We start from the raw sequence: 26,427 nt of genomic DNA, 5'->3' as shown, positions 1-26,427 counted from the left end.
TGGTCTCTTTCATGCCCCCTCTTGTTAAAAGGGTTGGGCGTGTGCTTGTGTACCTGCTACCCTGGCTTTCTCTGTGTTCCGCACACAGGCGAGGCTCATTCCCACCCGGGGCCTTGGCACTAGCTGTCCTCTCTGCCGGGCACGCCCTTGCCTCAGATGCTCCCATGGCACTTTCCTTCGGGCTCGAAGTGTCACCTTCTCAGGAAGGCTTGTCCTGATTCCTTCCGCAGTCACTCCGTGGCGTACTTCTCTGCTTTGTTTCTAGCATGGCGACTCTCACCCTCTGATCTCCTTCGCTGCTTTATATGCCTTTGCCCCATTGTGTGGAAGCTCCGTGAAGCAGGAATCATTCTGTCTTGCTCACCAAGCTGTCCCTGGTACCTAGAATGTGCCTGACACATAGGAGAGACTCCAAATGTTTCCCTAGACTGAAGAGTAAGTGCCTGCCTGCTCTGTCAGAAAATATTTTCCAGGGGTGCCTGGGTGGCGCAGTCGGTTAAGCGTCCGACTTCAGCCAGGTCACGATCTCGTGGTCTGTGAGTTCGAGCCCCGCGTCAGGCTCTGGGCTGATGGCTCAGAGCCTGGAGCCTGCTTCCAATTCTGTGTCTCCCTCTCTCTCTGCCCCTCCCCCGTTCATGCTCTCTCTCTCTCTCTCTGTCCCAAAAATAAATTAAAAAAGTTGAAGAAAAAAAAAATTAAAAAAAAAAAAAAAGAAAATATTTTCCTATGTCCCCCTTTTATATCTCCCTATTGCGCCTTCTTTATAGCACTATAAAATAGAGATCTACTTATCAACAATTCAAACATATCAAAATTTTTCAGAAAATAACAGGTACCTATGGGTTCTCCTCAAAAGATAAACCGATATTTACATTTTGCTCCCAATCGCTTCAGATTTGTCTTTCGCTTCCTTTGTATTTTAGCTACAATTGCATGCCCCGTGTTTTGTGACACCCTTCATTTTCAGTGACAACTGCTGTCTTGGAGGTAGTGTATGTCACTTCTGCATACGATTTAACCGTTTAATGATTTGCATTTGTATTCATAAACCGTATATGCTATTTTTATGTGTCCTGGGATTTTTATATAATGGCTCGCGTGCCGTGCAACAGCATTGTTGTTGAGCCACAGAATTAAGTAACACTGAAGCCGCCCTACCTGTGGACTTCTTGCTATACAGGGTCGTAAAATACCCTATTGTCTACGCCACGTGCATTGGGTTTGTCGTTCCGTGCTGCTGACAGCCTCTGCGCTGTGGGGGTCTCATTCCACGGACACTTCTCACAGTGGCATCCTTAAGCCGGGGCTGGCTAGCAGTTTGCCTTTGGTCACAAGTGTACCAGGGTATAGACGGGTTTAGTTCCTCCTTTAACCCGGATTGCCCAATTCAGAAACCTCTTGTATTGGTACCTGATTGCTGTGTAACAAATTTAGCAACTTAATACTACACGGTCGATGATCTCATCCAGTGTCTGAGAGTCACGAGTCTGGGAGCACTTAGCTGGGTGGATCTGGCTTGGAAGGGTCTCCTGAGGTTGCAGTCAAGTTGCTGGCTGGAGCCGCAGCCATCCGGAGGGCTGGAGGGGCTGCTTCCAAGCTCATTCTCACCGCTGTTGCCAGAAGTTTCGCTTCCTTTCTGTGTGAGACTCTCCAGAGGGCTGCTCTCACACAACATGGCGGCTGGGCACTTCTCCCAGGGCAAGTGGTCTGAGAGTGAGAACAAGGGGGCTTCTCCAGCACAGCCCCCTTGCACACCCCAGCATCCACGTGGTCATCAGCCGGGAGTCATCCTTGACTGCTGTGTCTCCGTTATTCTCCACGTACATCAGAATCACGGGCCCCATCTGGTTGACCTCCGCAGTGCCTTGCACACCTCCCACTGGTGCAGGCAGAGTCAGAGGTACAAACCTGATCCAGTCACTGGCCCTCGAACTGGTTCCCATTGCCCTTAGGATAAAGCTCATGGTTTTCATAGCCGGCCTGCATCTCTAGCCTCCTCATGACATGACCCTCCTCAGATCTTGTCCTCTCCTGTCCCTACCCTCTATTTTTCTTTAGATCTGAAGCTCAAAGGCACTTCCTCAGGGAAGCTTTTCTGACCCTCCGGCAAGATTCCCCTCTGCCTCTGCCAGTTAACATGCTTCTAGAATGTTCCATTCTTACACGTGCTGCTTTTCACATTTGCTCCACGTCTCATTGCTTTCGGGTCTGTAAATCCACAAGGTGAGGGACCACACAGGTTTTGTTCAGAGCCATATTCCAAGGATTTGAAATGATGACTGGCACATAGCAGACAGGCAATAAACTGAACTGAATAAGGGAGCAAATGCTTTTTATCTGGTAAGTATTTGGGCTTTCTCCTTTGCTTCCTTCCATGGAAGAAGTCAACTTGCTTTACATACAAATCCTATTTATCCTAATGAACAATGTAGCAAGATTGAACCAGATAGTCAATGCACAGACCACCCCCCCTCCCCACCCAGGCTTTTTTCTGGGTTCTGTGACAAAGACTGTCTCCTTAACCAAACCCTTTTTTTTCCTCTTTTACTAGACCTCACCCGTGGGCCTTGTCCTCAAGAGCAAGAATCCCAGCTTAGTGAAAATCTCCCAACCTTGGTATCTGATCACCCAGGCCTGCCTTCAGCAAGAATCCTGTCAAATTGGTTTAGCCAGAATATCCCCCTCTTATCCCTGAGTTTCCCCTTGATAATTTTCCATCCACTGATTTCTACCCTGTTCCTTGGCTATAAATCCCCACTTTTCCTTGTTGTATTCACAGTTGAGCCTGGTCTCTTCCCTCTACTGCAAAGCTCTATCGCAGTGGTCTCTTGAGTAAAGTCTTCCTTACTGTCTTTAACAAGCGTCAGAATACATTTTCCCCTAACGCTTGGATGGGGTCCATTCAGGTCGGGCCTCTCAACTTGTCTTCAAACAAATGCACCCCCTGTCCCGAGACCTCCAGCTGGGAGCAGAAATGTACAAGGCAATATATTTTTCAGACATGAATTTCTTTCAAATTAATGTAGGAACATAACTGACGTCACTAGACCTGAGGAAAATGGTAGCTATTTAATTTCAGTTACATTTCTGAAGGGAGGGTTTTTTGAAAACTCTTAAGATCAGATGTCCATACATAGTTATAATAATAGTCACCACTAATTGAGCTACCGTTATGTTAGCCAGCCTCATTTGAATCTTCTCACCAAAATTATAAGGTAGCTATAACCTCCTTTTTTATAGATGAGCAAACCGAGGCTCAGAGAGACCAGTGAACTAGCCCAACTTCATCTAGCCAGTAGGTGGTAGAACCTTGATCCATACTGGGGTCTGCTGACTACAGTGCCTTTTTGGTGCCAGGGTACCCTGGTGCCTTCCCTTCTGCTTTTGTCCCCTTCCCCCCTCAAAATAGCTCAACTGCACAGAACTGTGGAGCTAGCCACTTGGACCGTGGTCAGAATTTTTGCCAGTATATTCTGTATAAAGCTTTGCAGTTCAGTTGCATAGCAGACAACATTTTTTTAAAAAGTGGTTTATAAATACACACGTCGAAGTCAAGAACAGGTTTCCCCCAAGTGATTCAGGAGCCCTTCAACTATGAAGGAGGGAAGCTCCCTCTGGCTTTCAGCAATTTGCACGAAGAATGACATAGAGCAGGAAGAATGTGGCCAGAGAAAGCACCACGCACCTACCCCCTAGCCTGGCTCCCAGTGGAAAGGGAGCGGAGCTGTGCCAGACCTGGAGGCAGAACATTATTGCTCATTGTGTAGGTGAACAGCCGGGATTCATTAGGGCTGGAGGCTTCCATGGTGGGCAGGTTCTAGCAGGCTCCGGTGGGAGGGCCCTTTGTCTTTCCCACAGACCTACCCCTCTCCGTCTCGGGCCCTGGTTGACTTGAACTTTGCGTTTCGTGCGGCCGCGGAGGAAAACCAAACGTAATTACCCCGTTAGTCTGCGATGTTTCTCTCGGGTTTGCAGACTGTTCTCCCCTAGCCGTCTTTCCTCTGGCTTTCCCACCGCGTAGTGGCTGCTGGGTGCTGATCCCAAGGTATAGCTTGGAGACCGGGGAGCTGTTGGCATTCATTCACAAGGCAGCCTTCTCAGGGGTTTCTTCCTGTGTATTCACATGCAACCAGCCTCCCTGGTGGCACTGAAAAAGGTACAGGTTTTGCTAGAGTGCCTCATCCTTTCGCGTGAAAATTAGTGGGTATTGTGACTTGTAATTAAATGGGTGGCTTGACTCTTTCTACTACAGCCCATTGTTGATTTCTGAGCGCTGATTATAAGTAGATAATTCTTAATTCCAGGCGTCACTCCCTGCTTCCCAGCATGGCAATGTGCCTTTTTTCACCCACGCCTTTTTGGCGATTTACTTCTGCCAGAAGTGGGTGTCGAAGATAAGGGCAGAAGGGGGAGATAATGGCAATAAAAATAGCTAACATTTACTGCATGCTTGGTGTATTTTAGGCACTGTGCCGAGCACTTTACTTCAACCTTCTGGGGGCAGATAGTATTCTTCCCATTTAACAGATGACGAAACTAAGGCCATCACAGCTGAGAGAACCTGCCCAGGTGTACATGGGATAGTAAGTGCTCCAGCCAGACTCAACAGTAGCCAGTGATCCAAGGCAAGTGCTTTTAAGGCAGAAATCAGGGAAAAGCTAGGGGGAAGGCTGGTCCTTCAAATATCCACCGTGTAGTTTGTAGCCTAGACTCAACAATTGTACACATAAAACCACTTTCCCCAAACCCAACAAATATTTCCTCAGCTTTTCAGTGTCAGCTTATGAGTACCAGTGATTCTGAAATGAGTTGGAAGTTTGTAGATCCTCTTGGGGCTTTGAAGAAGGCTATGGCTCCCTCTTACTCCAAACTGCATGCAAAATTTTGCATATAATTTGGGGAGGTTTGAAGGCCCTCCAAAAACCCCCTCCCAAGAGAGCCCATGGGATCCAGGTTAAGAAGCCCTGATTTAGGACAGTACTGAACTCTATTGCTATGAAAAGTTGAGTTGACCATAATGGGAAGAGAAGAAACTAAACTTGTGTAGGAAAAGTCGAAATTTGTGTAGGGCTGTACAGCCTCAGGCAAACCACTGAGCTTTTCTGTATCATAGTCCTGGCTTCCCTCTCCCTCTATGAACCCAGGTTTATCATGAAGTTCAACAAGGAAATATTGGATCATGCATGGCTTTGAGTTCCCCACAGAAATGTGTCCTGCTTCTTTCTGAGAATTCCTTTCCAGACTCCGTAGCCCTAGGAAATCTGCAAACCCAAATAAGACAACAAATTAGCAGGGAGCAATTACTACTGTGGGCATTCCAGGAAGAGCAGTGAGGGCCTGTTTCCAGGTTTCTAAGCCTGGAGGAGCAAAGACCTGGCACTAGGGACTCCTTTAGGTTCATCATCTGGAGTCCTGCCCTGTTGGGGTATAGTTGCTGTAGGGGTGAGGCTGCGGGTTATAAACCCAGGGAGGTTGAATGTGTGTGTGTGTGTGTGTGGCAGGGGCGGGGGTGGGGGGGGCGGCGGCTGGAGATGCAGGATCATGGAAGAAGGAAGTGCTACTGTCAGCTGGTAGTAAGAACAGACTCTTGAGAGGCTCTAACACCTACCATTATTTGGAAACCAAGTCACCTCCTCCCCAGTCCCATCATCGAAGGACTGGGGCTGGTTGACCAGACATAAAGTGAACCTCCCCTCTTCTCACCTCCACCTTCCACCCCTTAGATATGCTGCTCTTTGGTATTTCCCACCTTTTTAAGGCTTTTTTTTTTTTGGTGCTTTTTTTAAAATAATTTTTTAATGTTTATTTATTTTTGAGAGGGAGAGGAAGAGAATGAGTGGGGGAGGGCAGAGAGAGACGGAGACGCAGAATCCGAAGCAGGCTCCAGGCTCTGAGCTGTCAGCACAGAGTCCGGTGCGGGGCCTGAACCCAGGAGCTGCGAGATCATGACCTGAGCTAAAGTCAGACGCTCAACTGAGTGAGTCACCCAGGTGCCCCGGCGCTTGTTTTAATCAGATTTCACCCGGACAGGGAAGTTGAGGGTGAGGGAGAAGGTCCATACCATAGGATTTCCTTGGTGTTAGACTCAGGCCCATAATGCAGATAATGATTACTATTTAAAAAAAAAATTTTTTTTAGTCTTTATTTTTGAGAGAGAGGGAGACAGGGTGAGTGCGAGCAGGGGAAGAACACAGGGAGAGGGAGACACAGAATCCGAAGCAGGCGCCAGGCTCTGAGCTGTCAGCACAAAGCCTGACGGGGGCTCGAACTCATGAACCGTGTGATCATGAGCTAAGCTGAAGTCAGACGCTTAACCAACAGAGCCACCCAGGCGTCCCAATGATTACTATTCATTGAGCATTTAGTATGAGGTAGGCACTGTGCTAAGGGCCTTATATACAGTCTCCCTAAATTCTCCCGTCTACAAAGTTTGATGATTATTTCCATTCTACAGATGAGAAGACTGAGATTCAAAGAGTCAGTTAGCTTGGTTTAGGTCATTGTATTAGGAAAAAAACCCCCAAACCCCTGCCCTTCCTTCTTCTGGGTGTGTCCCCTACTCTTGGACCACTACCATACTCATTTTGGACACTTCTGATACCAGGTATGTGTGGGTTTTCCCCGCACCACGCACGTCTGCAACACCAGCTGGGTGTTCTATAAGTTTACTCAATCCTGACACTGCCTGGGGGGAGTGCCACATCCCACAGGTCAAGGGCTCAGTCTCATGGGACTGTCCCCCACTTCAGACATCAACCGCCAGTACTAGGTCCCCAAGTTACCCACAACCCCTGTCCCACTTGGCTGCAAATCTGGAGCGTCCCGTGACTTCCTCCTCGTTGGATTCGATTGCTTGCTTGAGGGGCTCACAGAGCTCAGGGAAGCCCTTACATTTACCAGTTTATTAAAGGGTATGGCGAAGGATACAAATGAAGAGATACATAGGGGAGGTCTGGGAGGGTCCTAAGTCAGGAGCTTGGAGTTGGGGTATATCATCCCCCCATGGAGTTGGGGTATATCATCCCCCCATGGAGTTGGGGTGTATCATCCCCCCATGGAGTTGGGGTATATCATCCTACTGGTACATGGTTGTGTTCCCCAAGCTGGAAGCCCTCCAAACCTCGTACCATTGGGATTTTTCCGGAAGCTTTGTCATTTTAGGCATGACGGGCCATTAAGTCCATTTTCACCCCTTTTCCCTTCTCAAGAGAATAGGGGGTGGGACTGAAAATTCCAAGCTTTCAGTCATGGCTTGATCTTTCTAGTGACCAGCCCTATCCTGGAGCCCACCCAGAGTTGCCTCGTTAGGACCAAAGACGTTCGTATCACCCAGGAGACGCAAGGGTGTCAGAGCTCTGTGCCAGGAGCTCGGGGCAGAGACCAGCATGTATTTTGTGTGATCTCACAGACATAGAGTCAGAAAGTGGTGAATCAAGGTTTTGAACACAGGGCTCTGACTGCCGAGTTCCTGTTCACGGTTACTTCCCTGCAATAGGCCCCAGGAGCAGGGCTGGGATTTAGGAGTTTCTCTCTGAGAGGAGTGCCTGGGCCGGGCCCCTGCCTATCCAGTCTAGCCTGAGCCCTGGGGGCTCTCCCTTCCCTAAGTTTCGCCCATCCTTCTTTCCTTCCACTCCATTGCTTACTGTTTACTCCGAGTCTGTCAACAGTCTCAGATGTGCTCCCAATGCCAGCCTTGGCCTCCTCCTTCCCTCGGTCTGGATGCCAAGGTGGCTTTTCTTCCTAGAAATTTGCTTCGGGCTCAGCACCCCTGCTCCTAAACCGCCAGAGCCCCTCATTCGCTCCAGAATAAAATCCAAACACCCTAACCACTTGCTTCCTCTTTTCCTGCTCTCTGCCCCATCCACGTGACACACATTGTCTATCCTCCTGAGTTGGCTTTTGTTCTGGTACTGATATTGTTTATCCAAACCGTTAAAGATGTATTTTAATGGTACGCATTGCCATGGATCCTTTGGGGACAAGAATAAATATAAAGTTGTACTATACGCAGGCAAATACTGATTATTTCCCGGTGGCCCTGGTCAAATTTAGTCCTTCCTCCTAGAAAGGCCTTCCCACGCCCCTGCCTGGGTTGACATCCTCCCTGTCTCCCAGGCTCCAGGCAAAGCTTCCCCGGTTCAGGTAAACCTCCTGCTGCCCTGGGCCTGAATGATCACTCACTTCTCCCAACATGGGTTCTTCATGTGAGAGTGCAAACCGGGACCAGGCATGGCCTGAAGCCCCAACACTTCCCTGAGTTAGACCTGGCTGTGAATCCTGCCCTGCTGCTTCCGGCTGAGTGACCTTGAGCACGTCACTTCCTCTCGGAGGCTTGGGTTTCTGCGTGCGTGCTGTGTGGATAGGACCTTCTGTTGCACACGCACACAGTGCCTGCGGCACTTTAGTGCCATATTCACAGCATCCTAGGGAGTGGTAGAGCCCGACGGCTACGACTGCTGCCTTTGGACCCGGGTTCAAACCCTGGCTGTGCCACTTACCCACAGCGTGGCCTTGGATGAGCTGTTGAATGCTCATCCACTCAGTTTGCCTCCCTGTAAAGCGGAGATGATAGGTTAATTACGAGGAATGAATGAGTTGATACGTGTAAGGTACTTAGATCCCTGGCACAGAGAGATTGATGTTAAAAATCAGCTATTGTCTAGGGGCGCCTGGGTGGCTCAGTCGGTTGGGCATCCGACTTCAGCTCAGGTCATGATCTCATGGTCCGTGAGTTCGAGCCCCGCATCAGGCTCTGTGCTGAGAGCTCGGAGCCTGGAGCCTGCTTCCGATCCTGTGTCTCTCTCTCTCTCTCTCTGACCTTCCCCCATTCATGCTCTGTCTCTCTGTGTCTCAAAAATGAATAAACGTTAAAAAAAAATTAAAAAAAAATCAGCTATTGTCTAATAAGCGTTCTTTCTCCTCATTTGAGATGTCATTTGCTATTCCTGTGTCTAGACTGCTGCTCTCACAACGGAGGCGGCAGGGTCCTCTGTGTTCTTTTATCCCTGAGCCTACTTCCTTGCCTGGCACACACTTTATGCTCCTGAACACTCCATGATTGGGCATCAGAGGAAGATGCCTGTGATGCAAAGGATAAGGTTTTCAAATTGTGATCACCTGGAGGAGCTGCAGAGGGGGAAGCAGAACTCGGGGATAGAGGTGGGGGGGGGGAGGGTTGTCTCCCTTTCTCCCCGGTCAAGGCCACGTTCTTAGTCAGACTGAGTCTGTAGTCCTGGCAGGGTTCCTGTGGGATGATGGTGGGGTGGGGGTGGGGTTTCGGGCCTCACCTGAGCTGCCCCACCGTCCCGCCTACCTTTACCCCCATCAGGGGTGCTACCAGCTCTCCCCCAGCATCACCCCCCCCACCCCTGCCCCCGCGGCTCCAACCCGGCTCTGGGCATTCAGCCTGACTCAGGCTGGCCTCCTGCCCCGGGCGTCCCTCGGCGTGACCACACCTCCCGGGCCCCGCAAGGGTTAAGGCAGCGGAGAGGAGAGGTTTGGGCTGACGTTGCTCTGGCTGAAGGTGGTTCCCCTCGGACGAGGATGGGAGAGCCTGGCGAGCTGAAACCCGAGCTCCCGCTCAGCTGGGGCTTGGGGAGGTCCCTGTAAGAGCCGCCTGCCCCAGCCTCCCTTCGGTCCCTCCCCAGCAGTCACTCTGGCACCGGCGCGGGAACGATGGAGCTGGGCTGCTGGACGCAGTTGGGGCTCACTTTCCTGCAGCTCCTTCTCATCTCCTCCTTGCCTAGAGGTACTGTGAGTAGCGTTCAGGGCCCCCCAGGGGCACTTCCCTCCTGGGTATGGAAGGGACCCCCCCGCCCCTCGGGGGGGGGGAGCCCCGAGAGGTGGTGGTACTAGGTGGGGGGCTGGGGGGAGCAGAAGCAGCGCTGGTGTAATTTGGGGGGCTTGGCTGCTGGTGCTGGAGCGTCTGTCCTCCCTGAGAATGGGGCACCGTTTTATCATCCCAACTGGTGGGACTGGACTGCCTCAGGAAAGGGTACCAGCTCCAGTGCATTTTCCCAGTTTTCATTTTATCTTCGTAAAGCACAGAAGTACCTCCGGGAATCTATCCGGTCTGATTCACCCCCTCTGACTAGCAAGAGGGAGAAGTTTCCCCTGGAAAGAGCCCCCCCAGAGGTGAAGCGGGAAGGAGAAAAACGAACCAAGAGCAAGGCTCGCAGCAAGGGTGTTCCTCCTGGTGGATGTAGCTTGCTGAAATCCTGCAGTCCCAGCCTTCAGAACAGAGCCCCAGCCTGGGAGATTCACCCACTCAGCATATATACACTTCCTTCCCATAAGAATGAGAAAGAAGAGAAAAAAAAAAAAAAAAAAAACAAGCAAAAAACGGCCGGGGTTAAAAGTGCAGAATCGTTTCTGGGGACACACAGTGTTTGTTTGGAAAGAGCTTTGGCTTCTGTGTTTTTCACTATCATTTTCTGAGCCGCAAACCCCGTGTCAAATGGGCTCCCGGGACAACTGAGGCTGAAATGTGACCCAGAGCTCCTGTGGGGCCTCTTGACCCCGTGAGGGAATGGCAGGCTTGTCTTGTAACTGCTCGCTGGCAGGCAGGGAAGCAGGGACTTCTGGGTGCCTCTGTCCTTACCTGGCTCGAGCGGGGCCAGGAGTCAGGAGGTAGGTGAGACGTCCCGAGGGAAGGGCAGGCTGACGTGTGCAGATGTGACAAAACAGGGCAGCTTGGGGAGGAGCAAGGGAGTGTGTGAGCATTTGCTACTCGCCTTCTGTGCTGGTTACCTGTCACCTTGCTGGTTACTTGTCACCTGTGTTCTACTTAAGAGGTGGGCGCCCCGTTGCTGCAGGTAGCTGGCGAGTGTCCGGGAATGAATCAGGGTTCAGTGGGGGTGCTGAGGGCCTAAAGTCAATAGCCTGCTGTATAGATAGGGGACTCGACCATAGGCACGTCCCTTCATGATGAGCAAAAAGCCAGGACACATGAAAAACCAACCAACCAACCATTTTGGTCAGAACTTTCCACCTGTAGCCTGCCGGCCCCAGGTGAAATCTTCCTTGGCGCTCTGCTCTCAAGCGGGGGTGTTTCATTGGAGTTTTGCCTCAGTGGCATCTGGGGACAATAAATATTGAAGGAAGAAGGGGCCCACGAGGGGCCTGATAATCCATAAACACAAGTGCTCGCCCAGGGGTAAGTCACCAACTTTCATTAGGATTCCTCCCTGTTCGTCTCTGCCTTTTGGTGGCCCTAGCCCAACTCCATCGGGGGGTTCCTTCCCAGAGCACCAGGGCTCCGAGGACTAGTTTCTCGTGGCTGCATCAACCCTCCCCTGCTTCCTTTTTTGTAACACAGCACGTAAGATGGCTCAAACCCACGCCAGTTAAAAAACAAAGGTCAGCTGCCCCTCTCTTCTTGCCCGGGATCTGGAAAACAAAACCCATTTACTCCTGACCCGAGAATCTCTTTTACCTTTGGCTACGGAAAAGCTTCGGGAAGGGTGCCTGGCAGTCACGCTGTTGACGGGACCCCGTAGCACCCTCCAGCAGCCTCCCGTGCCTAGTGAGGCTATTTTGGTGGTTGAACGTCCACCGTCAGAGGGGAGAGGGAGGAACAGAGGGGAGAAGGGAAATAATTCTTCAAAGAGTGAGTGAGTCCACTCCCGGCTGGAATGCTGAATCTGGCCCCGTCTAGAAGAGCCTGGAAGCAGATTTCCTCTAATTGCTTTTCTAAAACGAGCGTTTGATGAACGGTCAACATCCACTGGATGTTGTGCGGATGGCACAGGAGGTGGTTGTGGCTCATTGACACGGGACACATGCTGCAGGGTGAGAATGCAAACATTAGGCCAAGTGACAACCCAACACAAACAGCATGTGGGGGAGAAACCCGACTCCAGTGACTCCACCAGACAGCAGTGGCTTTGCCAGCAGGATTCTGCCTAAGAGGAAAAACTCATGTAAAATATGTGACTCTTGGGAACGAAACCTTAATATGGATAATTTTGCAAGTGTTGCTTCCCAAAGACATTAGCTTGCGGAGAACGAACGTAGAGGCAACCGGGGAAGATAATTTGAAGCCCAGATATCCAGTGGGCGGGAGCAACCAGCCGAGAAAGGGAATGTGGAAAGAGAGCAAGGGGAAAGGAGTGGCAAGAAAAATGAGATGTTGGTTTATGATGGGATGTGTTAGCAAACTCCAAGGAGAGAGCTTTGGAAATTGGGCCATCTTGGCTGGGGTGGATTCTCGTGGGGACCACGAAGACAGTGTTCCCCTGATCGATAACTAAGAGCTGTGGCTTCTCCACCGGGAAAATAATTTGATGGTGGGGTCATGGATTTTTGGAGCTGGGAGCGACTTTGGAGATCACGTAGTTTTGAGCACCTTAATTTCCGACGGCAACGTGATGAAACATCTGTGGACCTTTATGTTGTGCCCAGTCTTTGAGCCAAATTCCGTGCATGCATGAATTCTCAGGCCACCCTAATAAGGTAGGGGCTGTTATTATCCCCACTTTACAAACGGGGTTTAGAGAGGTTCTGTGACCTGTTCGAGGATGCACTGGCCTGGTTTCTCAAAAAAAAAAAAAAAAACAAAACAACAAACCTAAACGTTTGACCCAGCAATTCCATTTCTGGGCGTATACGCAAAAGAAATGAAAGCGGGGACTCGAACAGGTATTTGTATACCAGTGTCCGTCGCAGCCTTATTTCCAAGAGCCAAAAGGTGGACACAACCCCAGATGTCCATCCATGGACAAAGTGTGGTATCTATACCCACTGGAATACCATTCAGCCTTGAAAAGGAACGAAGTGCTGACGCTGACTATAGCAGGGCTGAATTTTGAAGACATTACATGCTAAGTGGAAGAAGCCAGACACAAAGGAAAAATAAATACTGTGTGGTTTTACTCATAGAAGGTGCACAGAGCAGGGAGATCCAGGAGGGGCTGGGGGGGGGGAGGGGAGGAGAGTTGGGCGAGTTCACGTTTAGTGGGTGTGGAGTTTCACTGTGAGATCATGAAAAAGTTCTGGAGATGAATAGTGGTGTTGTTTGCACGAGCCACTGAACGGAACACTGAAAAGTGACTGAAATGGTAAATTTTGCATTACTTAAAGTTTGCTGCAATCATGATGAAAAAGACAAAGAATGCACAGGCAGACGAGTGGAGCCTGGGGTGAGCTCAGACTGTCTAATTCCTGAGCTCAAACTCGCCTGGTACCCGGGTGACTTAAATTCCCGCATCTAACGGATGGATCGATTATGCTGACGTACGTCTCCGCTTGGCACGGCTTCAGGACCCGTGTGGTAGGAGAGAGTCCTTGCTAGCCCCAGTTTCGGTGGCACTGGTCGCCTGCGGCAAAGAGGGAGACTCGTAGAGCTGAAGGTCTGGCAGTCTTTGGGTCGAAATGCCTGGAAAAGTATTTAGGTAGGATTTGAAGGTAGGTTGGTCCTCTCTATGGCCAGACACCCCACCTTTTCAACCTACGTGTATGTTCCTGGCTACTTCCTACTGGCAAGTGAGATTTTGACTGCGTTCCTGAGAGGGGCGGGGCGGAAAGGGAGAGTGAAAGCCAGAAGGCAGAGCGCTCGGTGCTGGTTGGGGAGAAACACATGAGAGGATTGAGTAGCTTGACAGGACTCTTTATTTTATTTTATTTTATTTTATTTTATTTTATTTTATTATTTTATTTTACTTTATTTTTAATGTTTTTATGTATTTTTGAGACGGAGCACAAGCAGCGGGGGGGGGGGGGGGAAGGGGAGGGGAGGGGGGGGAGGGGAGAGGGAGACACAGAATGCAAAACAGGCTCCAGGCTCTGAGCTATTAGCACAGAGCCCGACGCCGGGCTCGAACTCATGGACTGTGAGATCATGACCTGAGCCGAAGTAGGATGCTCAACCGACTGAGCCACCCAGGTGCCCCTTGACAGGACTTTGAAAAGAAGGAATGTGAATATAAACTTGGGGGTTTTGTAGAACATGTAGAACCTCTGTGACCACCAACACTTCAGTAAAATGTTTTAATCCCTTGAGCTCTCAAGAGTGAGCTTTTGATGGAAACAGAGGATGAAGCTGGGTAGTATGTCTGGGTCAATAAGCTGGGGACAAAGCACCTTTGGACATGGGAGCCCAAAGGCAGAAGTGGCTTAAAGCATGTGAGTCTCTCAGAAATACCCAGAAGTCTTAGGGAAGGCTTTGGAATACCACTGGCATGGACTGAGGGTTTGATTTAAACTTACCTACATCTGAGTTACACTGGCTAGACAGAAATGGCTGAGATAATGGTGTCTGGGGGGATCTAGTGACTGGCCTTAGGTCAGAAATTATTTCCACCTGTCCCACTAGGGGCGGCCAATCCCCATGCAAGAGAGACGTCTCTACCTGCCTCCCCTGAGACCAGCTCTAGAAGCTGCGATTGATTTGTTGTATGTGTGGATTGGGGGAGGTGCCATTTCAGTGATAAATGAGGGAAGTTGGTGCCCCGTTTCCCCCCAAATGTGGGAGGACCTGTCACCCTCCCTCTGGGATATCTGAAAGTCACAAGAGCCCAGCTCCCTCCCCTCTCTCTCTCTTTTTTTTTTTTTTTTAATTTGAGAGACGAGGGAAATGCAGTGTTTACATTTTCCAGTTCCTGAATTCCAGGGTAAAGGGGCCAGAGGCCAGCTGGAGCTTTGAAAGCTACCAGATCAGTGGCAAAACGTCTACCAGCTTCCAAGCCTGGTCTGTGTTTAAGGAATTCTGCTTGTCAGCCATCATAAGATCTGGGCTGAGGCATTAGGTTGACAGTGAAATGTGTAGGAAAAAACAAACCTTGTACCTATAAGCAAAACGACTCAAGGAAGGCAGAGAATTAGAGTTGGTATTGTACTCTCTTAGTCAATGGGACCTTCCACTGCTCCTGGCTCATCTCCACTCCTTTCATTTTTCTGGGGTACAGTTATCTGTGAGACAGACCCAGAACCCGTGTGGTTGATAGCAGAGTGGGTAGGGGTTGTACCTCAAACCCTTCACCCTTGATGATGGAAGCACCAAATAGCCTCCCATCCTCTCGTGTATAAGGGACCTGACCATAAGTTTGGCCACCCAGATAATTAATGGCGTTTGTGGTAAATACCAGGCTCTGTCCTATGTGCCTTACGTTTAATTTATTTAATGACACATGGAGGAACTTAGGTAGGGAGTACTCGCCCTGGCCACATGGCTGGACATCCCTGTTGGAGCCCAGACAGTCTGGCTCCGTAACACACACTGAAGCCCTCCATGACACTGACCATGGAAGGTAGATGTGCTGGCTGTATTTTGGCTGACTCATAAAAGAACACGGTGTCAGTAAAGAAATCTGGTTATCCCTTGGGCATTGAAAGTGCTCAGAATGGCAGAAGTGAGGCCGTATGCTCACCACTGCGGAGACGGAGAGGATGCGGGAGGAGGGAGAGAGACATCAAAAGCCCCCGTGGGCCCATGTGGGATCTGGGACTGGGGGGGGGGAGCCGTTCCCTGAAGGAAACTGAGGCACTGAGCAGAGACCCAAAACTTTAACCAGTTGCTGGGAGCGCTGTCCACAAGATCATGTGTCTTATTCTGAATCAGCATAGAAAGTGAGACTTTCTTTGTCTCGTGGTTAACTTTTATCATCGGAATCACGTGTCTGTTCACAAAGGGATAGAGTTAAGGCTGAGCCGTGTTTCATGTCCAGCCCTGATACTATGTAGCCTATGTCCTTTATGGATTTATTCTGTCAAGATCATCAGTGTGTAAACCCTTAACGCTTTGGAATGGGAGAAGCAGGCCTGGAATAAATAAAGGCAAGCATTTTTTTCCCCTTCTTTTTTGGCATAACGCAGTTGATGGATATAGCAGGGGATGGAGACACCATCCCCTTCCAGTAAAATTAAGATGGGCTTTAACCAATTCATTTCAACCATGAATAAGGATCTACTGTCTACCAGACAGTAACGTGGAACAGTTAAGAGAAGTGCCCCCATCGCCTGGGCAGCAAGTGAAGACACCTATTTCTGTCACCCTTCTGCCTCTGGAGCTGGGGAAATGCCTTTATTCCTGCGGTGTGGGTGTCTGTGTCACCACCCTCCCTGAGGTTCTGGCCGTTTCAGAGGGCTGCGTTAGTGGTTTGGCAGTGAGTCTCCGTGTGAGTAGAAGTCTGGTCAGTGGGTTTGGTGATTGGAAAACCGGGGCTGCCGCCAGAACAGAGTGAGGAACGCATTCAGGCAACGTTAGCTCATGGGGAGACAAGGCAGTTGTCCTCATAAGCTGAATCCACGATTGGTTTTAAAAAAAGTTTTTGCAGCCAGTTGAATGGAAAACCACTAAATGGAGGGGATGTTGACCCAGTTTGCTTCAAGTCAAATGAATCATTTGAAGACTGAGGAGCTGAAGGGTCAGTGTTTTTCAGAGCCCCCTCTCCACATCCTTCATAGGATTCCTTTGCATGTGATCAGTGAATCGCCCTCATGCTGGGATCTTCCCTCCGGATCAGCACTGAAGGTGGAGAGCACCTGAGGTGTCCCAGGACACGTTGCCTGAGTTTAGCTTCTAGCTGGTCACTTCTACTCCCATACTTTGCCACCTCCCCTTGGCTCACCTGGTTGTGAACAGAAGCGGGGGTTTGGGTGCCAGTAAAGAATGTTTGTTGCAGGATTTCTTGGTCTGGCTTTCTGCCTCCCAGTGGGTGGTTGGCTGCCTGCTTCTACGTGGTGCTCAGCCTTCCTTCTGTGCAAGCCCAGCTCCCCTGGCCAACCCACTGGTGGAACAGAACAAGCGAGCATCCCTAGTCTTTGTAGAAATGAGATACACACTGCAGTTAACAAAAATATTCACAGTAATAGACCCAATGGATTCCTCATGCTGCACCATCGAGACTCCCGTGTGACAGCAAGAGCCGTTTCTAACCTCACTCTTTGTCAGAACTAACCTTTCCCTGGGAATCACACGTGCTTCACGTGTCCACATTCAGGTATTTATTCAGCAAACTTGATCACGCACCTACCCCGGGGCCAGTCGCGATCCTAGGTACTTGGGGATGTCATGATGAACAAGACAGAGTTCTTTTCCTTAAGGCACTTGAACAATCTATTGAAAGAGCTGTTGGTCCAGTCTGACATTTTTCCAAAGTGGGTTTCATGGCATTCTAATGCTGGAAGATATTCAGCAAAAATAAACAAACAAAACCGAGGGCGTTGTGATGAAAAATGTCTGGGGAATGTGGAGATTAACTGTGCACAAAGCATTTATAGACACTGCTAAGCCCTGCAATAAAGAAAGCAGTGATTAGCATTTTATAAGGTTAAGCACAGAATGTCTTTTCACACAATACCTTATACCACCAGTGGAGTTACTGCTCCTTAGAATATAGTTTGGCAAACTACTCCCTTGCCCATAAGGAACGCAACGCTGAAGAATACCTCACCATTATGGAGGATAAGGGAAGAAGGGAATTTGAAAGTCTGTAAAACAGGGGCTTCTCATTAGCCTTCTGCTGAGGGCAGGGCAGGAAGTCTGATGTCCTAGTCACTTACCACTCCCTGAGAGAGTGAAAGAGCCATGGATTTGGCCCCGTTCATGTTGAGAAACATCCTTGCCAGCATTGACCTGCATGGTTCATTGAGAAAACTCATTTCTCATAGTCAGGTTGCCTACAGTAATGCAGTCGGTCTGGGATCATTGGACAAACTGAATCTGATTAACAGGTGCCCACGGTGACACAGCAGTTCTGGGGAGTGATGGAGCTGTGGCTTGACTCCCCAACTAGACTGTATCCTTGACTGTCACCAAGTCTCCCCTTCACAAGGATGCTACTTGAGCATCCTTCGAATCCCTGGAGGCACTGAGTCCCAGGACTGTTCATCACCAGTTACCCTCTCTTCTCCACTCCTCCTTCCCCCACCCTGCACACCCGGAGGCTTGTCTCCAATGCCTTCTTATTTATCCTGGTGCTTGCCAGCTCGGGAATAGCCCAGTCACTGTGACCGAGATTTGCACACCCTGAAGTGGTCTGAGCTGTTTACACTGCGGCTGTATCCCAAAGAGACAGCACGTGAGTTTGAGCTGCTCATCAACCCGCTGTTTGCTGCTTCTGGGAACTTCTTTGTTCCTGCCTTTGCTAAATATTGTTCTTGTTGTCATGCAACACGACTTCTCTCTTGGCCCTAGCATTGCCTGCCCCTTCTCTCTGCCCTGACTTGTTTCAGATTGGATAACTGCGGTGGCAATGGGTAAGGGAGAAGACCTGTTGTTCCCTTAAGGGGTATCTTGCCAGAGTAGACTCAAGTCATCCATGACCTCAGCAAAGATCCAACCTTTACTTGCCATAATTCTGGAATTCACCTTTGATGTAGATATCTTGGTACGGATGTGTCCAAGTTTGAATACACACGTACACAGAAGAGTAGAGATGTGGATGTGTGTTTGTATGAATATGTATATACACGGGGTGTAGAGTATTACGGTTTAAAGGACGGGGCAGGGTTTGAGTCCTGGCTCTGTTGTTCGGGGCTGCTTTTCTCTGGCAAGTTACTTAACCTTTTTCATGTGGCCTTACCACCTTCCAACCTGTAGACTGAGGATTGTAGTGTATTATGGGTTTATTGCAGGTGTTAAATGAGAATCTACTCAAGAGTAGATTAGTGAAACGCCTCGCAAAACAGGAGTGCTCAGGAAGTTACAGTCGTCTCCTTCTCTCCCTTCTACTGTACTCCCCACCAGCACCCATTTCACAGGGTATCGAGAGGAAACACTGGCGGTTCCGTGTGTAGTAGGGTGGGAGTTACAAGGTCCCCTTGAGGCCCTCTTTGCCTCAGTCCACAGTCCCATCCTCTTTCCCTGTGGCTCTGTCAGAAAAAAAATCCCCTAAAGATTCACCGTAAGTTTCTCTCTTTGAGCCTTGCTACCTTCCCTTGGTTTTAGCATGCATCCACCTTACAACCTTAGAGGAAATGCCCTTCCGCACAGTGCCTTAGTTTCTCTGTGTTTGCACCAGGGCGCACGGTAGTTTCTTGCAGGGGCTGAGAGGTCAGTGTTTTTCAGAGCAGGTGATTCTGGATCCATAATGTTGGTGTCCCAAACAGGAGATGCTCCTGACCCCCTGTTGCGATTCGAAGGTGGAGCCAGGCAGGAAGCCTCAGGCAAAAAGAAGTTCCCCTTCTCTTGTTCTAGCCCGCAGAGCTGGGGGAGGTAGCTATAATGAAGGCTAGCCTGCCTGAAGCTGCTGCCAGCTTAGGGTTCCGTGAACAGGACATACCATCATAAACGCATCATCCTCACTCAACTTCCCTCCGCATTCGACCAGTGCTGTTGGCCAGCTGGCTCTGGCAGGAGGAAAATCTGGCTTCTGCCGGGCATCAGTGACCCTGGATCTGAAGACAGTAACACTAACCCTGGAAGCTATTGGCAAGGAGGGAGATGTGGCCGACCAAGACTCCTGTTGTAGCCTTGACGTGCTCCGATTCAGAAAGAAGGGTTTGAAAGTGTGGAAGATTGGGGGCAGGTGGGGTGGTTGGTAGAATTCTTGGATCCAGGGAAATCCAGATTGGATTTTTAGGGTAGAGCTTAAGTTTTATTGTTTTTAACTTGGCCATTCTGATGTTTCGGTTGATGTAATAATTTGCTGAATTCGATTGCCAAGTGCTTTTAGATGCATTATTAAATTTTTTTTTTTTTGTAGTAGCCAATTCTACTGAGGAAATAAGACCCAGTCAGCTCGCTCGTTTTCCAACAATGCAAGTAACCCAGAAGCAGCTGTCCTTCAAGGATTTCCAGCACCACAGTTGTTGAAGATAATGGCAACTGGGGGCCCTTCCAAATGCCAGAGTTTAGGTTTTGTTCCCATTGGCAATGGATGTCGAATTTCTATTTCTAGAAGAGAAGCAGCAGGAGGTGAGGTATGTCCTATTTAAATGGGTGTCTGAAGAGGGAGTATTAGGAAAAAGAGACGAAGACATCTAGAAGCAAGGCGAGGAATTCAGAATGCCATGATTTAAACATGAGCCTACTGCTGAAAAATGCCATGTATGTGTGGGCCTCAGGAGAAGACATTATTACTCACCCCCTTCACTCCCTTCGCCATCTGTGTCTTAGCCAAAGACGTGATGGCTCTTTATCCTGCAGAGAATATTGGTAATGTCTTGACAAATCTGTACTTTTTCTTTCAAAGCCCTTTCTGCTCAGCGCCTTCTTCCACCGCAATGACGTCGACAACACCATCGGCCTACACCTCTCCGCTTGAAGCTTTGGGGGAAGGTGTCTTGTCTGCGATTGTCCAGCAGCATAAAAGAGGGACAGATTTCAGGATTAAACGTTGGGTGGTCTGTTTCCCAAACGTGCCCGTTTCGTCACTGCCGAATTTTTAATCTGCAAAGTCAGGGGAGTGAACTCTCTAGAATGAAGCTAGTGTGTTGGAAGGAATCTGTTTCTAGGCTCCGGCTTTAGAAAGAGGTGGGTTCTGATCTTCCTTCTTTCACCTGAAAACTGTGCCGCCCGGGGCAGTTTATTTACCCTGTCTGTTCCTCAGTTTCCTCATCTGTCAAGCGAAGAAAATAATACTTACTTTGAGGGGTGGCGCTGAGGATTCAGCGAGCTGGTGTGGGCATGCCCTGCGGGTATCGGGGCCCAGGGTGCAGAGGAGGGAATGAAGAACCACAGCGGAGAACAGTGTGCTTAATAAAGGGTGAGTAGGGACAGCTCGAGACACACTGACTTTTACCTCCCCGTCCCTCCCCATTGTGTGCATGCCTAAAAACCAGATTTCTACAGAATCCCTGAGAAGTTTTCTCACTCCTGATACCCAGAGGCGGTGACAAAAACCTTGACTCCACAGCTGTCATCATCTCATTAACAAGAGGAGCTGTAAAAAGGGGCAGCCAGAGGTCACCGAGTTGGGGAACCCAGCCAGGCTGGGACCGAGGGTCTCTGGCTGACAGGTTGGTTCTCAAAGGCTTAGGAGGAGACAAGGAGTCCCCGAGGGCCCAGTCAGCATTTCGTAAGCATCGCCTGTCCCCTGACTCACCATCCTGCCTGCCTGGGGTTTGCCTGTCATGGATCCTGATCCTACAAGCAGGAGGTCTGACCCTGGGGGAGTCAGGAAAGGCGTGTGCTGCCCCGACCTCAGTATGGGGAATGCAGATCGCATTTTTTAAAGTTTATTTATTTTTTGAAAGAGAGAGACAGAGCACGAGTGGGGGAGGGGCAGAGAGCGAGGGGAACACAGAATCTGAAGCAGGCTCCAGGTTCTGAGCTGTCAGCACAGAGCCCGACGTGGGGCCTGAACCCACGAGACATGAGATCATGATCTGAGCCACAGTCAGACGCTTAACTGACTGAGCCCCCCAGGCACCCCCGAGTTATGCGTCTTTTTTCCCCCTTCTGGTCTCAGAAGGTTTGCGGAACGCAGGACAGTAAAGGCTCAGTAGAAATTTTAGTTACATGTGGTTACATGGGAGGACCTGGAGGTTTCAGGGGACAGAAAGGAGGGCTCTAACATCAAGGAGGAGTGAGCACCTGACAAAAGTGCCTTTCTTTGCCACCTTCTGGGGTGGTCTCCACCAGGGCCTTTCATCTGACAACTGATGTCTCCATCTTGCAAGGAACAGGCTGACCCTTGTTTTCATGGAGAATCCTTTGCGTTTTTTCAGATGGACCTTAACGGCCATCAGTTTCAAGTTATTTCCTTAAAATGTCGTGTTGAGAACACAGTACTTGAAGGCTATGGGGACACAGTCCCCCACCATCCTGTGGAGGTTAGCACCTGCTGTTTGAGGGATTATGGGCTCTCCATCTTGTCAGCAGGAGGGAGAGATCAGAGCTGGACAGCCTGCAAGCAGACACTCAGTCTGCCGAGGGACCCTGCAAAATAACGATGGTGACAATGACATCAGCCAGCTTTCTTTCATTGATTCATTCATTCGACCTCCATGTATATGAAAGCTGAACTTGGGCCAGCTGGTCAGCATTGTCCTCATTGCCTTGGTATTCCCACTGATAGAGCAGGACTGAGAGCTCGAGTGCCTTCCATTTTCCACAGTGAGTTCTGGAAGAACCAAAGCTGGACCAAAACAATGGACTCTCTCCTCTGGATAGGAGCTGCTAGGATAGCTTATGCCTCTAAACATGGCAGCCGAGAGGACAGAGCTCATGATACCAAAGTACTTTGCAACTCTCTTGCTTTTATTTGCCCTGATTTAAAACAGAGGGGAGCAGGGGCACCTGGGTGGCTCAGTCAGTTGAGCATCCAACTCTTGATTTCAGCTCAGGTCATGATCCAGCTCAGGGTCATGGGATTGGGCCTCATGTCAGGCTCCGCACAGAGCATGGAGCCTGCTTAAGATTCTGGGGCACCTGGGGGGCTCAGTCGGTTAAGTGTCGGACTCTTGGTTTTGGCTCAGGTCATGATCTCACAGTTTGTGAGTTCGAGCCCCACATGGGGCTTGCTGCTGTTAACCTGTCGCCTGCTTTGGATTCCCTGTCCCGCTCTCTCTCTGCCCCTTTAATTAAAAAAAAATTTTTTTTAAATGTTTATTCATTTTTTGAAAGACAAAGAGAGACGGAGCGTGAGGGGGAGAGGGGCAGAGAGAGGAAGACACAGAATCCGAAGCAGGCTCCAGGCCCTGAGCTGTCAGTACAGAGCCTGATGTGGGGCTCGAACTCACGAACCGCGAGATCATGACCTGAGCTGAAGTCGGACACTTAACTGACTGAGCCACTCAGGCGCCCCATCTGCCCCTTTAATTTTGATGAAAAAATTAAAAAAGAGGGGAGACAGCACCTGGACACATGAGATAATTATGCAGCAATTTAAAACCACTTTTGGAGACTCCTAAGTGTCAAGAGAAGACATCCATGATTGAAGTAAAGAAAAAGAAACAGTGGTTTCTAACCGGAAACGTTATCTATGTCACCAGTTTCCAGAAGACTATGTGTGCACACGTATCAGTATCTGTATGTGTATATATACGTCCGTGGGAATAAGACAACTTGAAGCTTGCTGTCTATCCAGACAGCAAAAATATTAAAGATATTGCTCAATATTTTTCCTTCCTTTATGATTTTATTGTTGAAGCTTTCATAAGGAATCTTTGATATTAAAATGTGTAGTGTTTCATAAAAAAAAAAAAAAGAGAACCGTAAATATTTTACCCAGTGGAAGAGCTCGACATGAACAAGTGTGAGCGGCACGCAGAACTCTCGGAGCTCGATTTCGTCATGGACGTGTGTTCTCAGTGCCTTGGTTTATCCCAGGCGAGTTCTTTGTGCTTTATTTGTGCTTCCTTCCTGGGAAGCGCTGATGGGATAAGGAGCATTTGCAGCTTATATAAAGTTTTGTTCTTAAATGTGGACGGCAGAGTAAAATTTGCTCACCTTCCGTAGCTGCTCATGCTGGGGGTGGTCCTGGCCCGTTGCCCCCTGAGCAGTGGGTTTTTCACCCCCTCCCTGGGCCCACACTTCTGTATTGGCCTCCCGTCCTCCCAGAATTAACTGCCCAGAAAAGCTTTGGCATTTCTCTTTACTTCTTCTCCTACCTAGCTCTTTTCCTCCTTTTCCTCGCTGGTCAAGTGAAGAAGTGAGGCTACATCATTTTAACTTAAAAGAAAAACCTACTTCCCTGGGTCACGTTGAAGATTAAATTGCATGAACAATATAAAAGCACTTTAGGTAAACACATGCTGACATGCTTTAGTATTCACATGTACATCCAGTAACTTCTGCTATTGGAGAGGTTTCTCTCAACCCTACTTTCTGGAACTGTCCTCTAGCACCATATTGAAATTCCCTGAAATCTACACAGCAAAAGCCAAATGACCAATATGCCTTTTCTGCAAATGTAATTCTAAGAAATGGAGGGAGGAAAAGTCCAGGAGATTGCTTTTGTCTGCTTACCGCGTTTTTTTTTTTTAATTTTTTTTTTCAACGTTTATTTATTTTTGGGACAGAGAGACAGAGCATGAACAGGGGAGGGGCAGAGAGAGAGGGAGACACAGAATCGGAAACAGGCTCCAGGCTCCGAGCCATCAGCCCAGAGCCCGACGCGGGGCTCGAACTCCCGGACCGCGAGATCGTGACCTGGCTGAAGTCGGACGCTTAACCGACTGTGCCACCCAGGCGCCCCATGCTTACCGCGTTTTAAAATCTCTTCAGCTGGTCAACTTTAATTATTTCTCACAGAATATTTCACTTATCTATTTATTTCTTACACATATATTTTGAGGGCACCTTCTCGTCTCTGTTAAAGCTGGGGAGAAAGAAGGGTGATGGATTTGCCAGACCAGAGGGAACAGGTCGAGTCACAAAACCATGAAAACCATTGCCTCCTCTGGCACTTACACGGATTTCTGAGTTTTTGGTTTTGTTTTGTTTTTTAAGATTTATTTACTCATGTATTTATTTATTTATTAATTGCTTTACCCCAGGTGGGGGCTCGAACTCACAACCCTGAGATCAAGAGTCACCTGTTTCACTGGCTGATCCAGCCAGGTGCCCCTCTACCTGTGGTTGTATTTAACGTCCTCCCCCCCACCCCCCAGCAACCCTGTGAGTCCCATAGATTTGGTACTAATGTCCCTTCATGACCATCCATTTGTTCTCAGAGCATCCTGAAGTTTCCTTACCACAGTTAGTGATCTTGTGTTTGTGAGGTCATTTGCCCTTAGTCTCCTCTTCTACAAAACAGTGACTTCTGTAAGGCTGGAAGGGTGTCTGTTTTTCTCTCCATCATATCCCAGCACCCAGCCTCCTACAGGACACAAGCAGACACTTGGTAAATACTTGTGCAATGAAAGAATGAATTTGTCAGTTCACCCGTATTCTTGGCACTGTGTTCAGTGGGGAAACTGAGGGACGGGGTGGTTAAACCTTTATTTATTTATTTTTTTCTGAGAAGACGCAGCATGTTAGTTCTGTTAGTATGTTACCACGGTAACAAATTACCACAGACTTACTAGTAACTTAGAACAGCACACCTTTATTTCTTCCAGTTCTGGCGGTCAGGAGTTTGAAATGAGTTTCCTGAGGCTAAAATCGAGGTGTCGGCCGGCCTGCATTCCTTCAGGAGGCTCCAGGGGAGGGTCTGTTCCCGTGCCTTGTCCAGCTTCCAGAAGCTGCCTGTGTCCCTTGGCTCGCCGTCCCTTCCTCCATCTTCAGAGCACGTCAGTCCAGTCTCTGCTTCTGTTGTCACCTCTTTCTGAGCATCCTGCCTCCCTCTTACGAGGGTCCTTGCAATGATGCTGGGCCCACCTGGACAATCCAGCATACTCTTCCCATCTCAAGATCCTTAAATTAGTTATATCTACAAAATCCCTTTTGCCTTGTAAGGCAACATTTTCATAGTTTTGGGGGGTTAGGATGTGGACATCTTTGGGAGGGCCATTATTCTGTTTGCTACCCACAGAATCCTCGAAAAGGAGCAAGTTGGTGGACCTGGCAGACAGAATAGCTTCCCGGGATCATTCCCTTTGGTTAAGATGATACGACGCCTGGGACGTTACCTGTGAAGTTAATATGATGGGCTTGGGAGGGCAGAGGTGGACTTGCTCTTTGAAGTTAAAAGAAATGTCAATGAAGGCATTTTAGGGAATTAATTTCTGGGTAAAAAGGAGGCCAGAATATTCCATGGCTGGGCCAGAGGTGTTGCCTGCTGCTTAGGGGGAAATGGACGTCACTCTCTGTTGGAGTAGAGCCGACCTCACTTGGCCTTCTTAAGTTTAAAGGCTTGTAAAAGTTGCAAATTACTTTTATCCTGCCATTGCCCTCCCAGGAGTTACTCGCGCTTATAAATTCTTAGAAAAGCCTGAAGGATGTAGGGCTTACCCTAAGGTGAACAGAGGGAGGGCTAAGACACAAGCCACACCCCACAGGCATATTTGCTGTTCCCGGGATTCAGATTGTGCACGGCTGGACAAGGTAGGGGCTGGACCCAAGGCAGGCAGCCTGGACCCACTGTCCCGGGCACTTCTCTACAGATGGAAAGTGCCTTAGTTCCAATAGCAAATTATGGGATGAAGCCAGCTCCCCTGGCTTGTAGCTCCAAGCTGGACCTACTGGATGGAAATACTGGACTATTGAAGAGAGGTAGCTCGGGTGTTAAGGCGGATTCATTCAATAAGCATTTATTGAGCGCCTTTTGTGTGCCGGACCCTTCCCTAGCAGCCGTGAACAAGTTAGATGTGGCTCCTACCAGCTTATGGTCATGTAAGGGATGCAGACAATAGGCAAGTAAATGGAAATGCAGAAAATGAGTATAAGTTGTGGTAAGGGCTAGACAAGGGAACACTTAGTAGAGATTATCATGGAGGGGGGGCGGTGGAGCTATGCACTTCCGGGGGAGAAGTCAGTGAGAACCTCTCTGAGCAGGTGTCATTTATCATAAGGCCTAAAAGGGTGAAACAGAGGCAGTGGGAAAAGCAAACGTGAAGGCCCGGAGGTGGACAAGAGCTTGGTGGTTTTGAGAAACTTCTAGA

At 49.2% G+C, this 26,427-nt stretch overlaps 1 protein-coding gene across 2 annotated transcripts in view; it reads left to right on the top strand.

The window, feature by feature from the left end:
- The window catches only part of PAMR1 (peptidase domain containing associated with muscle regeneration 1), a 159,471-nt gene that overhangs the window by 74,186 nt on the left and 58,858 nt on the right, over positions 1-26,427 (top strand). Inside the window, exon 1 of one of the 2 annotated variants that reach the window (XM_047878821.1) lies at positions 9,525-9,748. The exons of the other annotated variant lie outside the window; for it this stretch is intronic. Within the exon in view, the coding sequence (XP_047734777.1) occupies positions 9,676-9,748 (73 nt within the window). The 5' untranslated portion in view covers positions 9,525-9,675. Of the gene's footprint in view, positions 1-9,524; positions 9,749-26,427 lie in introns of those variants that run through there. 2 annotated transcript variants of the gene reach the window in all.

The sequence above is a fragment of the Prionailurus viverrinus genome, chromosome D1 (genome assembly GCF_022837055.1).
Source record: "Prionailurus viverrinus isolate Anna chromosome D1, UM_Priviv_1.0, whole genome shotgun sequence".
Lineage (NCBI taxonomy): Eukaryota > Metazoa > Chordata > Mammalia > Carnivora > Felidae > Prionailurus > Prionailurus viverrinus.
The sequence above is the reverse complement of the archived record's forward strand: the minus strand, read 5'-3'. Positions and strand labels throughout refer to the sequence as shown.